The 15,284-nt window shown below is 36.3% G+C and overlaps 1 protein-coding gene across 1 annotated transcript in view; it reads left to right on the forward strand.

Annotated features, from left to right (window-relative positions):
• Positions 1-15,284, forward strand: part of LOC129228662 (neurogenic locus notch homolog protein 1-like) — a 76,616-nt gene that overhangs the window by 13,022 nt on the left and 48,310 nt on the right. The window contains exons 4-7 of the mRNA XM_054863346.1: positions 5,022-5,249; positions 7,893-8,177; positions 12,358-12,459; positions 13,666-13,770. Of these exons, the coding sequence (XP_054719321.1) occupies positions 5,022-5,249; positions 7,893-8,177; positions 12,358-12,459; positions 13,666-13,770 (720 nt within the window). The remainder of the gene's footprint in view (positions 1-5,021; positions 5,250-7,892; positions 8,178-12,357; positions 12,460-13,665; positions 13,771-15,284) is intronic.

The raw sequence follows: 15,284 nt of genomic DNA on the forward strand, positions 1-15,284 counted from the left end.
TTTAGTTATGAACGAGGTCCTGTATTTAATCAAGATTTTCTAAAAAAGATTGAAAAATGTTCGCGTCCACGTGGAAGTAGCTCGATCATGCACGGAGGAAAACCTTTTCTTTTTTACACGATGATCATTGCATATGATCAGAAAGGACTGGTGATGCACATGTAGCTGATGAGACCTGGATAGTGAAAGCGGTACGCGCGGTCGTTGACATGAATTTAGTTCTGATTCCCGCTGCGCCATTTTCTTCCTGAGTAATGGAGAATTCTCAGTCATCGCCGTGGTATAGCGTCAAGTGGTTTTACATCATCTTCCTCGCTGATGTCTCTACGATGAATCCTTTCGCTGCAACAACAAGCCGCGCCTTTTTTAGCCTCCCCATGTACGATGCACATCCCTCTGCTCAGGGCCGATCCTAGGGTGTCGGCCGCCCTTGTGCAAAGACCTAATGTGCCGCCCTATAAGAGTAATTTGCATATTTTGACTCATCTTTAACGTCCATATAAATCTTTCTTCAAATTTCTATACCAAGTTCTAATTTAAAAAAAAGAACGGAAGAATGATGAACTTATAAAAAGGAAGAAAAGTTTTATAATAAGAAACTCCTTAGGTAATATTTATATCTTTGAAGAAAGTAATAGATACCAAAATTTACTAATCTTAAAAACGCATTTTATAGTCTTTCTTCGGTGACATCAGAGGAAGGACGGGGGGGGGGGGATCAGGGAAGGGGGGAATTACTCCGAGAAAATTATCGAAATTGGCGTATGAAAAATAGTTTTAGTTAATCTTTGGTTGCAAGGACAAAAGAGTCGGGTATACTCAAGCTGCATGGAGAAATTTTCGAAATTGACGTCAAATATCGCAATTTTAGGAACTTTTTCGAGACTTCAGGAGATAGTAATGTTGAAGTTCTTTCCTAAAATTCTTCCCAAATTGAAATCAGTTTGAAGCCTTCTTTTGTGACCGTAGCGTAGGATGGATCGGCGCTCTTTCCGAAAATTTTCCAATACAGTAAAACCTGTAAAGTTGACCACCTTTGTAAGTTGACCACCTGTCTATGTTGACCGCTTTTGTCAGGAACGGAATTAGTCCTATCTCATATAATAAAGGTAAACCTCTGTAACTTGACCACCTCTCTATCTTGACCACCTGTCTATCTTGACCACTAATGTACGCCAAATTTGGTTTGAAGTATTGTAAAAAACCCTTTCTAAGTTGACCACTTGGTTTATTTTTTAAAACTTTCTTTACAAAATTGTTTTATTATTTTATTTATTTATTTATTATTATTATTATTCTGATAGCTTTCCAAAAATGTTTTTAATGCTTTGATGAGAGACTAGCATTTTACTAACTAACCAGCAGCATAAAACTTATGCTGCTCTTCATTCTCCAAACTTGTTTTTCATTTGTTGTTCTATTTGAGATAGTTTTTTGTACTCTGTTCAATGAAAATTAGGTGTCAGTAAAAAAGTTCAAAGTCTTTTCTTTTAGTTCCAATATGTTGTGGCAATACAGGAATTGTGCTAAAAAGAGCAGGCCAGGATCTATACATTTCGGGTCCCCTGCAACAAAATATGTAGGGGCCCTCCTTAGTGGCCAGCAGTGTCTATTTGTAAAGTGAATAAGTTTTAGTGCTTTTTTTTTTCTTCAATTTCTAGGACCGTTAGCCCCTTTACGGACGCGGGCCCCTTGCTCTGCGGGTACGCAGATCTGGGCCTGCTAATGAGTAAAGTGACATGTTTCTGGTGCAAGGGATTAAGAGATAGGACATTTTAATTTTGCCTTTATGAACTGGGAGAGTCGCGCTTACTGCTCTTTGTGCTATAATTTGTACAAAAAAGGCTTGAAAAAGAAAGTTAGTTGAACTTGAGATTAATAAAAAGTATGAAATATTATATTAAAATTAATTGAAAATGGAAAAAGCCAGAGAAAATTAGTCGGCACATATGGAATTTCTAAAACTTCAGTGTCTAATATAGTTAAAAACAAGGAAAAAAATAACAAAATTATTTGAATATTATTTTTAATTACTGTTTTACTTTCAATGATGTTAAACAATGAAAGTGAGTTGAACAGAAAGAATAAGGGTGAATTACTCAAAAAATGAAAACATGGTGCTAAAAAAAAAAAACATTACCGCCCTTTATAAGTTGACCACCTGTCTAAGTTGACCACCAAAGTACTGCACCGCGAGTGGTCAACTTACACAGGTTTCACTGTACTAAGTTTTAAGCACGCAATTTTGGGTTACCTTTGTTGACGTTGCTAGAGGGAGGGAGATTCAATCGTCTCCCATTGAAGGTTTTCGAAATTGAAGTTCAAAACGCCAATTTATGCTGTTTTGGTGATGGTAGGTGATCTGGCGGCTTTCCTCCTGTAATTTCTCGGCACTATTGTTTCAAAAACCCATTTTTGGCTATGTTTGAAAACGATAGGGGAGACGTGGAAATATTCCGAACCGAAATATTTTTTAGAACTAAAGTACATTATAGGCTATTTTTTAGAAGGAAGGGTTTTGAGACTCCAAACGGATGTTTCTAAAAGCGCAATTTTATACTATTTTTGGTGATGTTAACGGTACTGGGAAGCATCGGCGGATCTTACGGATATTTTTCGATATTAATATCTGAAAAATACAACTATACACTTTTGTCCACCTTACCTCGACGATTGATGAGTATGCACTAGCGCGGCGAAAAGTTACATAAGCCAAGCAGTTCTCCTCCGGAATTCTTTAGAAATATAAGTCCCAAAATCGTACTTTAAGCATTGTTTGATAACGATGGGACTAAGAGCGAGCGGATGTTCAGTATGCCCTCACGAACTGCTTTTAGAAACTGAAGTCAATTTCAGGCTAGTGTAGGCAGGAAGGATTCTGTGGCTCCACGGAACCGTCTAAAAACGAAATTAGGAGGTATAGTTGGAGAAAATTAGTTTGGAAATTAGTTCGGAAAAAATAGTTTGGAGAAAAGCGGGATCCGGGGTCCTTCCCCGAAAGTTCTTGAAACTAATGTCTGAAAAACGCAATTTTAGTTTGTTTTTCAATAAATTAAATGAGAGGGGATGGGATTAGAGGCTTCTCTAAAGACACTAACTGAGACTGTCTTTATTGGTAAGTGCAAAAAGTCCATCGTAAAAATTTCGAAAAAGAAATCCGAAAAATGTCATTAAGCAATTTTTGATGACATTAGGAAAGATGAATTTTGATGACATCTATCCTCTAAAAACACATTTTAGATTTCGGAGCCAACATTTTTAGGCTATGTTTGATTAAGTTAAGGTGGAAGGGGTGAATCAGAGACTTAATTGGGTGCTTAAGGTCGGTGGTTCAACCAGAAAAATGTTCCGAAATTAAAGTCTTATAAACGCAATTTTAAACCTTCTTTAGTCTCGTCAAGGAGGTCATGGCATCATTTCGGATCTTCGTTTAAACTTACTACCCGGAGCAAGAGCCCTGTCCTCCTACCTGATCTGAAACCGGGCAGTTCATTCGGGATTTTAATTAGAAAAAATTGCCGTAAAGGGGGAAAATTACAAAATTTTAGTTTGTCATTCATATATGTTTGACTCTCAAATGAGTCGCAATTTTTTACTTTCTTCCCACGCATCCACGATTATTGAACACAGATTTTGTTGTTTGAAATGCTTATGATGAGAGTATCTAATCAGTATAGCTTTTTCTTATATACATAAAAAAATGTCTTCATTGTTTAGGTCTATAAACGCTTGGGAGGTAAACATTAGTGGCCGCCCTCGGTGCTCCTTTTAGAAGGCACCCTTTCATGCTTCAGGAGGGGGCCATTTTCCTCATTTTCCCTCCCCTGTATCCATGCCCGATTACCGGTTCTGTCACAAATTTTGCAACCAAATGAAGCATGTGTGCAAAGAATAAATATTAATGGACAATGAACTAAGACATTGGTCCCAAACATTCTATTTTTCTTAAACTGTGCTATATGCTGCCGGGAAATCGACACTTAATTTGATAATTGAACATTTAAAATTTAGCAGATTTATTCGACTTATTATAAGTGATCTTGTGAGAAATTCTTGAGGAATGTTTGTTTATTATAAGAATTACATGATGCAGCCTGCGGCCGCCCCTTGCTTCGGCCGCCCTTGTGCGGTGCACACTCTGCACACCTGCTAGGATCGGCCCTGCCTCTGCTGTGGCAACATAATTCCCTGCAATAGACTGGACTGTGAACTTAACTTACCTAAATTTTTCATATTTTAATCTTTTGTATTCCCTTCTATGTTTTGATTACTCCGCGGGAGCTCCCTAGGATCTTGATATTCGTCGTGTAAGTGATGATCATCGGAATAAATTTTCATATGTGACGCGAAATGAGTTGTGCTTATTGTGTCTCCACTACATTGGGGTAAGTCAAACTTTTTCTCCGTGTTCCACGTAAGCACCAAACATTGTGACGTCCTGGAGTTTTGCGGAAACACTTAAAATACGATCGGTCTAAATTTTTTTCCTCATTTTGTTTTTTTTTTTAATTTAAGTTGGTGGTTCATGTTTTCTAACAAATTCGAAAGAATAAACCACTTTTTCACCACAGTGACCGGATCGAGTTCAGCCTCTTCACAATAAAGCCTTTTTTGAATGTTAAACATTACCAAAACATATTATCAAATTATCAGGCCTTGGCGCGAGTTTCATTGTTAAAACTCGCGGCTTCCTCGATCATTGGCTATTATTTATATGAGGATACTACTTTCATGAATATTTACAAGTCTACTGTTACTAAAAGTTAAGGAGATTTACCGACGAGCTTATAAACCGAAAATGTTTGAGAAGAGCTTAACCAATCGTTACTGTAAACACCAGTCACGTGTTAGTAATTCTGGCATGTCATTGGATGAACATGGTATAGTGGTTTGTGTCCCTTATTTGTCCCTAATTTTTGCCTTTTTGAGTTTTATCCGCGGCACTTGGGCCACCAAATTCTGCGGATAATTACTGTCGTTTCATTTTACTTTCAGTAAACTATAAAGTATTTATTTTATAGAGACCTGTAAGCTGGATACGGAATGTAAGTTCGGAGCCAAATGCACTGTATCTAACAATGAAAAATTTTGTGACTGCAAGAATGGGACGAGAGGTAATTTCTGCGAACAGTGCGAGCTGTGTGGTGACGATAGTGACGTCACTTGCGTGCAGATTGTGGGTGGATCAATTGCGTGTGTGTGCCAAGAAAAAGAAAAACAATTTGATCGTGTGACAAAAACCTGTAGAGGTAAGTTGTGAATTTTAGAAACTACTAGCTGCGTTTCCCGGCGTTGCACGGTCCACCTCGAAAATAAAAATTATGTCAAGTGACGCTTGTTCGACAATCCGGCTTAAAAAAAAAAGTAAAATTTCGCGTCACTATGTAGAAAATAGTATAGTAATTTTATACCCCAAATTTTAATGTAGACCTCTTTGGATTGTTTTTAAGTTTCAAAAAAAAAAAAAAAAAACCTTCCTTGAATTCCTGAGCATCAAAGGACCTCTGTGCCAAATTTCGCAAAGATCTGACGTGAACTGGATTTGTGCGAGGAACATACTCAAACGCATTCATCCGTTTTGATACACAGCGGGTCCCCACTCAACCCGCAAGACCTTTATTTTCCCAACCGTTAGCCCCAGATGCTGCTGAAAAAAATGTTCAAAATAAGATGAAAGCTTAAGGTATTAGAAGTTTGAAGCTAAAAAGAAAATTCATAAAAAAATGCGAAATCTAACTTTCTATACAGGTCTTAGGTTTCCTGACGTATAAAACAATCTTTATTGGAAAACAATACTGCAACAAACTCTGTAAATAGTAATTATTATAGTAACGTAACCTGTAAATAGTTTCCCGTAATAAATATACAACCCCTATACATTCGGCGGAAGTATACGTTCCCCCCCCCCTATTTCTTTTTTTCATTGATAAAATTTGTGAATGGAATAAGATAACGGTCTACGCATTTCGAGAAGAATTTCGAATGTTGTGGAAACTTTTCGATGTTTATAAAAGCGTCCCGCGTGATAAAAAGTTCAGTTTCGATTGAGAATTTGTACTGAGAGTGTATTAGCTCTGTTTATTGTGAGGCATTTCGCTGTGTAATTTTTCGTATGTGGGAGTATATACGTGTGTAACCGTTCAGTTTACGATGTTGTGTGATATTTGCTTAATTGCTGATGATTAATTTAGCAGTTGTTGACGATCTTTCCTGTACATAGTGTAAATAAATTTCCTGTATTTTTAATCAAGAACTGTGTCGTCCTTTCAAGAAAGTTGGAAGTCGCACCGGATCCGTTGCAATACCAACACAAAACATTTAAAACACTTGCGACTAAAACTTAAGGAGATATTCGAGTTCAAAATTAGTAGGGACCGTGCAGAAGATGAGAGACGAATGACATGTTATCAAAGTAATTACATGCCATTAATTTTGTGAACCTTATATAATTTTATTTAGGGAACGCACAACCAAGCTTTTTTAAAAATACTTTGGTTACATGAGTATCTTATTTTACGCTAACAAATCTTTTCAAAACGTGTAACCATTATCCTTCGTAGTCTGACAATGCACGAAATTTCTAGTGGTAAACTGGTTCAAAATCACTTTCGTCAACTGACAATACTACCTAGCACTCGTTTTATGAATAACTTCGATAATGGGGGAGTTTCCAATGTTTTAAAAGTTTTTTTTTTTTTCTGAAAGATCATGTTTGAAAACAGAGGATCTGACCATTTTTTAAATAATTTATTTAAGTTTAATATGTTCAAAAAATTACTTAAATCGGTGAGCTTTCATTATTTACGTTTCTGCCGATGACATCACAAATGATGAAATGCCATTCACAAAGCATAATATTTAATTCGCATCTTTACTCACGTGTATTGGCAACGATATGGTTGATAGCAAGCGTAGAGCGCAATATTTAATTCACTTCTTGATTATCATAACGTGGAAACGCGGTAGACAGATGAGCCAAAGAACATCATTTATGACGTCATAAAGACCGCGCCTTATTTTAAAAATCAGAGATTTGAAAAAATATTTAAAAATTAAAGGTGGGAACATGAAAGTTTTTTTTCACGCTCTATTTTTTTTTTTTTTTGCTTATTCTATCAATTTCAGTGACTAAAAGTAGTACTTTTGACTGAAGGAAATAACCCCATTGTGTAGTTTGCCATTTTTCAAAAATATTTTCTTTTGAAAGCGCATTTTCGAAAACATGTGTGGGGTGAGTTACCTTTCATTTCTTAATTTTGACTTATTTTTTCTCTTAAAAAATTAATCTTAAAAGGCGTTCAATCGTTGTTTTCATTTTCGCTGCTGACGTGACAAGGGAAAAAGTCGCTAGGGTTACCAGATTGAAGTTTCAGGGCATTTCCTAACTTCGCCAAATTAATATTTTATTTCACTAACAATTCTCGTTCCGCTAATAATTGGTCGCACTGAAAAATCACCAAAAGCCGAAACCTTGCCAGAAAAGACAACCAATGCTCCGATTAAAGATGACTTTCTTCACTTGTGATGTCACACGATGAAACGTTTGGTTTCAGAAATTCGTCATTAAATAAATATTTAAAATTAAATGGTAGGAAAACAACTTTTAGTTTATATATATATATATCTATCTATCTATCTATCTATCTATATATATATATATATATATATATATATAGTTAATTTTTAACAACGAAAATACTTTCTAGTACCATTTTTTTTGTTTATTTTATCAATTTTAGTGCTAAAAGAAGTACTTTTGACCGAAGGAAATACCCCTATCGATATGTTCCAATTTGATCGAAATTTCCATGTACTATCGCACAAAAATAAATTGCACAAAATAATAACGCACAAAAGAAGGTCTGTAAGTACAATTTCGTTTTCATTTGCAGTGCCATGTGAATCGAACGACGATTGCTTCTATTCTTCCGAATGTTCCGAAAAAAAGAATTGGTATGATGATACACCTGTTGAGCCGGGTGACAAAAAATATTGTCGATGCTTCAAAGGGACGAGCGGCGATCGATGCCAAATTGTCGATGACTGCGTTCCGGAAAAGAAGACTTGCGGGGACGGTGATGACGTTGAGTGCGTGTACGATACATTCCGCGAGCGAGCCTACTGTAAGTGCTTCGACGGAGAGAAGGCCTTCCATCAAATAGATAAAGTGTGCAAAGGTGAGTATTATCTTGTACATACTAATCTTGTGAGATTCCAGGCTGTTGTGCCGTGGTCTGAGTGTTGTTTCCCCAAACGTTTCGACCGCAATTGCGGCGACCATCTTCAGTGTTTACGTGGTCGAAGCTTCCATGGAAGGGGCTTCCTAGTAACAGATGCAGATATCGAAGTGTTGATACTAATTATGTGGGAAGAACTAGCTCTCCCTCCAATTTGGGCCAGGATTGGATGATGAACGTTCGTCCTTGTTTCTGGTTGGCTGAAACTTGAGCTCTCTTCATTCTGGTTGGGGATTGGCTGCTGGACGTCCGTCGCTGTTTCTGGTTGGCTAAAAGTATCTCTCGGGATAATCGTTTAAGTGCAGCATGCCAGGGTTTGTTTATCTTAATTCCTTCTTCCTTTTTGTTGAAATTGTTGGGATATGTGAAAATTTTGATTGCTTCTCTGTTTAATCTGGCGTAGTAGTTGGGATGTCCTTGAAAATATTTTGGTTTCTTTGAATTTAATGACATGGGTCCCATCACTAAAAGTATGTTCCGCGACTGCTGATTTCTCAGTTTGGCCCAAATGGCAGTTTCTTTAGTGTTCTTTTATCCTTGTGTTAAAGCTTCTTTTTGGAAGAAGCATTAATTATTGACACCGGCCGTGAAAGCCTTCATTCTTTTATTACTTATCTTCTATATTATTTCTGAAGTCGGTTTTCTTGTCGCTTATTCCTTATTCCTTGATCAAATTACATCATTTACCCCTCATTTAAAAGCTTGTCGTGCCGACTAATGACAAAAAAAAAAAAAAAAAAAAAAAACTCCAGTGGATGAACCCTAAACTCCAGTAGGTAGCGTTCATTGTTGACCGTTATTTTGTTTCTTCATTACCCTGAAATGACACAGTCTTAACAGTAAAACAGTTTAGTTACCGGAACGAGTTCAGCCTCGTCACAATAAAGCCTTTCCCTGCGTGCTAAACATTACCAAAACATATTTTAAAATTATCATGACGTGGCACGAGTTTCATTGTTGAAACATGCGGGTTATTCGATCATCGGCTATTATATATAAGAAGATAGTTGAACGAATAGCATTTATCTTGCGTTGTGTACGATAAAGCTGATTAGCTCAATCTGCAGAGCGTTCGGCTGTTAACCAGCTGAACTAGAGTTCGGACCTTGCCCTGAACATCTGCCAGAATCTAAAAATTAGACCAATATTACGCATAACATCAAAACATAACATACAATAAATAACACACGTAAGGGAATAAAATAAATTGTACAGGAACGCTCTTTGCTGTTTCGAACCCTTGATGCAGCCTGTAGTTCTTATGCAGTTGAATTAACTCGTAATCGAAACGTTTTTTGTTTGTAGTTTTAACCTTTGGCTCCACTTAGAAAACAAAGCGTAATGTAAGCACAAGAAGAAATATCTGGCTTAAAATTTCAGACTTCAAGGGAATCCTTTTTGTGCAGGAAAAATATTCTTCTTTGTAAGCTGAAATGCATATTCTTTTAATAGCAGTTTTGACTTTTTGTATACATAAAAAGTTACTACCTCAAACTAAAATTTCGCTTTTCACCCACTTAACCTAAGAATATTTATTAGAATACGAAGATAAGCATAAAATTTACTATCAATTTCATAGGTTTGATACAATTTATTATTTTTTTTTCTTGTGCTTTTGGCTAAATATAAACACTCAGTCACATTTTGACTACACTGTAAAAATAAGTGGTCAACGGAGAACGCTATCTACTGGAGTTAGGGTATAAATTTCAACTATCAAAAGATCACCAAACAGGCAATTCCTTCGTTCAAATGTAGAAGCAATTTTCACCCGTCATATCTTGACGGGCGATTTTCTAGTAAAAAAGACGTTTTTGAAAAAGCTAGGGAAAAGAACTTCCTATTACTCGAACTACCTATTACTCGAAGGTTTTAACCGGTCTCTTTGGACTTCGAGTAATTGAGAGTTGATTGTATGTTAAATCTACCTAATTTTCCATTATGGTTCCACAGAGATGGCTGGTTTTAAACTCGGAGATTTCCAAATTCTTCGGAAGGTTTCAAGAATAATTTCAGAATTGCTACTGACTTTTAGTGCGAAACGTTTCTGTTGCAAGATTTGTTGCTGGCTGAATTTGGGCACATCGGTTGCCCGTTATTTTCCAGGAATGTTTCTGCATTGTTTTTTACAGTGCACGTTGGAGAAACTACGCTTGAAGAATAAGCTCAGTTCAATCAATTTTGTAATTTAACTGTTCGTCTATCATACAGGGTGTCCAGCGAAGGACTCCTTGACATCGCGAAAACACAGGATGATATTGGAATAAAATAAACGGTATGTTTGTTGAAAACCCTTAAATATCATGTACAGAAACGTGGAAATTAGTATCAAAAATTGCCAACAGGTGGCGCTGCATGCTGAAATTGCAATAGAAGTCGCCATAAATTCTGCTGCGAACTGGTTAGGCGTTACAGCAGTAGTATAGCCTTTCAGGGCTTACTTTTACGCTAGAAATTATCGCCCAACCCCTTCGCAGCTCTATTTATGGGGACTTCTGCTTCCCCATTTGAAAAAAAAAAAAAAAACTCCGAAGCGTTATTGACTATTTCCGTGAAACGTTTCGAAATTTCACGGGTTTTCATTCATTTCCCCGTAAAGTCAAGTATCTTTGCAGACAAGCTTCCTGAATTGCTACAAGTCATACGAATGCAGATGATTTGCTATTGTAAATAATATTTTTTGCTACCGATTTAAAGGTTAACTGAGCGTGCTTAATAATAATATCGGCTTTGCTACAGCTCGTCCAGATTGACTAAGCGAATAAGTGTACAATTAGCAGCAGCTTTGTAAGTCAAGGTAGATGCTTAGCTCATACTTGCGTTGGTGCTACTGGAGTTTTCATGGTCAATCAGGAAAGTTCAAATCAGAGTTAAATTAAATCTACCTAATTTCTCTTGAAGATTCAAACTGGATTTAACTGGGGAGATTTACGAATTCTTCAGAAAGTTTTCAAGGATAATTTCAGGAAGGTTACTGACTTTTAATGGAAAACGTTCCTGGTTTATGCAAGATAAGTTACTGGTACAATTAATTTAGGCATATGAGATGGCTATTATTTTCCAGGAACGCTTCTGAATCGTTTTCACAGTGTGAGGAAATTTTTTTCCGAATTAGCCTCTTCAATACACATCAAAAAAGCATTTTATATCATGCGATGTACTTTAAAACAAAAAGGAGGTTCTGTTAAAAATTACGAGCTTATTTAAACAGCAATTCGCCAAAGTTTTAAGACCTTGTACAAATAAAAATTGTATATTATATCCAGTTGAAATGTCAACTGTGTTTTGAAGCACTTAAAATATAAATATAGTTATTAATTTCTTTTTTAGAGCATTGAGACTTTAATACCTCTCACTTTTTTAAGTGTAGGTATGCCGGATGAAAAATCCGCCGCTTTATAAAATCAAATGCCCTCAGAACGAATGTGGTTTTATGTGTTGGTGGCGGGCACTAATTTTTATTCAGGGGGTCATTTTGCATAAGTATCAGCAGAAGCTTTTCGAAGAGATTTTTTTTAGCCGAGTAGTGGTATTTATTTCTTCGCTTATTATTTCTAACTCTCATACAAATCATTCTAGACACGCAATATTATTCTTGAAGATATATAGGTTCGTTTATTCTTCCCTTGTAGTGCTATACTCATTGAATTTCCCAACATTTGGGATTGTGAAAATGAAAACGAGCATAAGCTAATGTACAAAAAAAAAAAAAAAAAAAAAAAAAAAGGTAAAATTAATTTGAATTTGGACATCTGGAATTCAAATTATGTTTTTCGCAATCACAAGTGTGTGTATGTAGGCAGGCGCGAGTGTGTGAGCATGTGCGTGTATGTGTGTGTGTGTGTCTGTGTGCAGGAATGAGTGTGTGGGTACGTGTGTGTGTATGTATGCGTGTGTGTGCAGGATATGGACGCAACCTGGATACCGTATTCCCTGGAGCAGCAGCATCGGGAGGGCCCGGTCGACAGTGGTGCTGCAGAGGGAGGCGGGGGGGGGGGGGGAATAAAATCATAGGAACATCGAAACCGTCAAGTAAAAACAAAAGCAAGATGATTGCTTAAAAAAATCATTTAAAGTGTACTATGTTTTTAAAACTGATATGTGCTCATTTCTCTTCCAGATTGCAACTGTGGACCATATGCAAAATCATGTACATTTGAAGAGGGGATACAAATTTGTACTTGTGATCGAGGCTACTTTCAAATTAACAATACATGCGTAGGTATGTTTCAGATTATTTTTGATGAAATATGCAACTGGAGCAAGTTTATGTTTTCTTACATCAAAAGAATCTATGTATAGTCAGACAGCAAACAAATGACCCATTTGCGAAAACAAGACCATTCCATTATAGGTAATGAAGGAGAAAAAGACGCGAGGCCTTATTTTCAAGTTTAGAAACATTTTGGCAATAAGAAAAAAAAAAAAAAAAACGTACTCCTAGTATATTTTCGCTATGCAATCATTTAGACCTGGAATGCTTAAGTTGCAGTAATAACTGCACTGAGTTGGCTAAAAAGTAAATATAAATTAAGCTTTGCATTCTTTATTGCAACCCTACTCTCGCCAATTTTTAATTCAAATTAATTATAGGAAGCGTTGTTGTCTCTGATCAATGGCTGCTGAAAGAAGTAAAACCGAGACCCACCCACTTACTTGGAATATGACCTGTCCAATGAGACATCTGCCTTGAACGTGCAATGAATGAATTGTCACCAAATGCTATCGCAATGTAAAAATAGGTTTCTGTTTCTGAAACAACAGCTCTTTTTTTTTTGTTGGTGCAGAAATTATTGTTTACGTTTTAATAAATTCTTTGGAAAAAATTTATCACAGGAAAAATTGTGGTAATCTAGTGGCTTTTCAATACCGGGTAGGTTAATATTTTTAGAGCCGCAATCCCCCCCCCCCCCCACTGAAGACGAAGCAATCCTGTTGTGCATACATTGCTGTTTGCATATTTTGTGTCATATTTGGTTGTTGATTTTACAAGGTGTTCCAAAGATGACTGATACATTTGAAAAATCAATATAAACTAAACTGGCAGCATTGATTTTTCAAATATACCGGTCATTTTGGCGATCCTACAGACTGCGTTTTCTTTTATACTTTTTAAAATACCTGCAGCGCCATCTGTTCAGGAACATTGTAACTAATTTTGAAAGTTTGTCTGTCTGAAAATTTATTGTTGTCCCAAGCATAATGCAACAAACGGTATATTTCTATCGTTGCCCGTTTAGTTTTTATTGATTTTTTAAATGTATCAATCATTTTTGCAACACCCTGTATACAGTTCTCGACTTAGGTCTTCAAAGTAACGACTTTTTTGAATAAATTTCTTCCATTTAAAAGTTGCGTGAAGAAATGCAAATTTATGCATATTGGTGTGTGCCTTTGTCAGTCAAAGTTCTCTTTATTACCTTCTCAGAATGTCGATGCGGTCCTAATTCACGAAGTTGTATGATGCTTTCTGGAGGTCGAAAGATGTGCCTATGTGAAAGAGGATATGAAGACAATGGATCCGAGTGCGAAGGTAATTTCAGCTGTTTTATTGTTTGTCTAAGATGTAACTGTTTTCGTTACTGAAAAAAAAATAAAAAATAAATAAATAAAATAAATAAATAAATTAATTAATTTGAATTTTGACATCTTGAATTCAAATTATGTTTTTCGCAATCACGAGTGCGTGTATGTAGGCGTGTGTGTTTGTGTGTGGGGGTATGTGTGTTTGTGTGTAGGGGTATGTGTATGTGTGCAGGCATGTGTGTTTGTGTCTGTTTGCTGGCATAAGTGTGTGGGTAGTTGTGTGTATGAATGTGTGTGTGGGGGGAGGGTATGTGTATGTGTGTGTAGGCATATGTGTTTGTGTCTGTGTGCAGGCATGAATGTGTGGGTAGTTGTGTGTATGTTTTTGTGTGTGTGTATGTGTAGGTGTCTGTATGATTGCGTGTGTGTATGTGTGTAGTTGTGTATGTATGCGCGTGTGTGTAGGATATGGACAACACCTGGAGATGGCTTTCGCTATAGGATCAACATTGTGAGGAGCCGGTCGACGGTGATGGTGCGGAGGGTGGCGGTGGGAAAATAAAATGATAACACGCCAAAAATAGTCAAATGAAAGCAATAAGCAATCGTGATTGCTCAAAAAAAAATCGTATTTTAGGCTTGTAAAATTTTATGAATTAGTAGTTTTTTTTTTAATCAGAAGCTGTAGCGAATGGATGCTCGTATTCTTCTTCGTGTTTACCGTAAACCAGTTTTTTTTTTTTTTTTTTTTGAAGGAAGATACATTTATCTGAAACTCTCTGTAGGGTTAATGTAGGGTAACACAGTAGTAGGGGGGCATACTACATTCCGTGGGAAATTTCGTGAGGAAATTGTGACACCAATTCTGTTATGTTCCTTATGGCTTGTGTAACTATGCCTCACCGGGTGTTTTGCTTGAATTTGTGTCAGACGGCCTGTATGACGTCATCAATCCAAGATGGCGGCTGTAACGAGTTTTTGCAGTTATGACTCAAATTTTGGGTATTTTGTGATATTTTTCTGGTGAATTTGCTTGATTAATATTCTATTACTTTTCTTATTATAAGTTGAAAGTAAAATACTTAATTTATTTGTTTGTTAACTCATTTAAAAAAAAAATTCTAAAGTCTTCATTTTTGAGTTTGGCATTCAGAATAAGCTAGTTTAAAAGTACCTCGGCTGAGTTTTTGCAGTTAAAAAATACTGTTAATTTTCAGGATAAAATCATTAAACATTAGTACAATCGAACCTCGTTAATTCAGACACGCTTATAACGAATTACTGCTAAAGCGAACTATATTTGCGATCCCCGTCCTACTGTACTTACACTTAAACTATTTTTTTCAAATAAAACGAGCTACAGTAGAGACAAATTCACTTTTAAAGTCCATTTGAGTTCGTTTTAACAAGCTTCAACTGTATAATCGTTTAACAGAATTCCTTATAACCTGTATAATTATGCCTTAGGAGCTTTTCTTGCATTTTTTAGAACGCTCGTTTCATTTCATCAACGTAGCTTAC

The sequence above is a fragment of the Uloborus diversus genome, chromosome 8 (genome assembly GCF_026930045.1).
Source record: "Uloborus diversus isolate 005 chromosome 8, Udiv.v.3.1, whole genome shotgun sequence".
Classification (NCBI taxonomy): Eukaryota; Metazoa; Arthropoda; class Arachnida; order Araneae; family Uloboridae; genus Uloborus; species Uloborus diversus.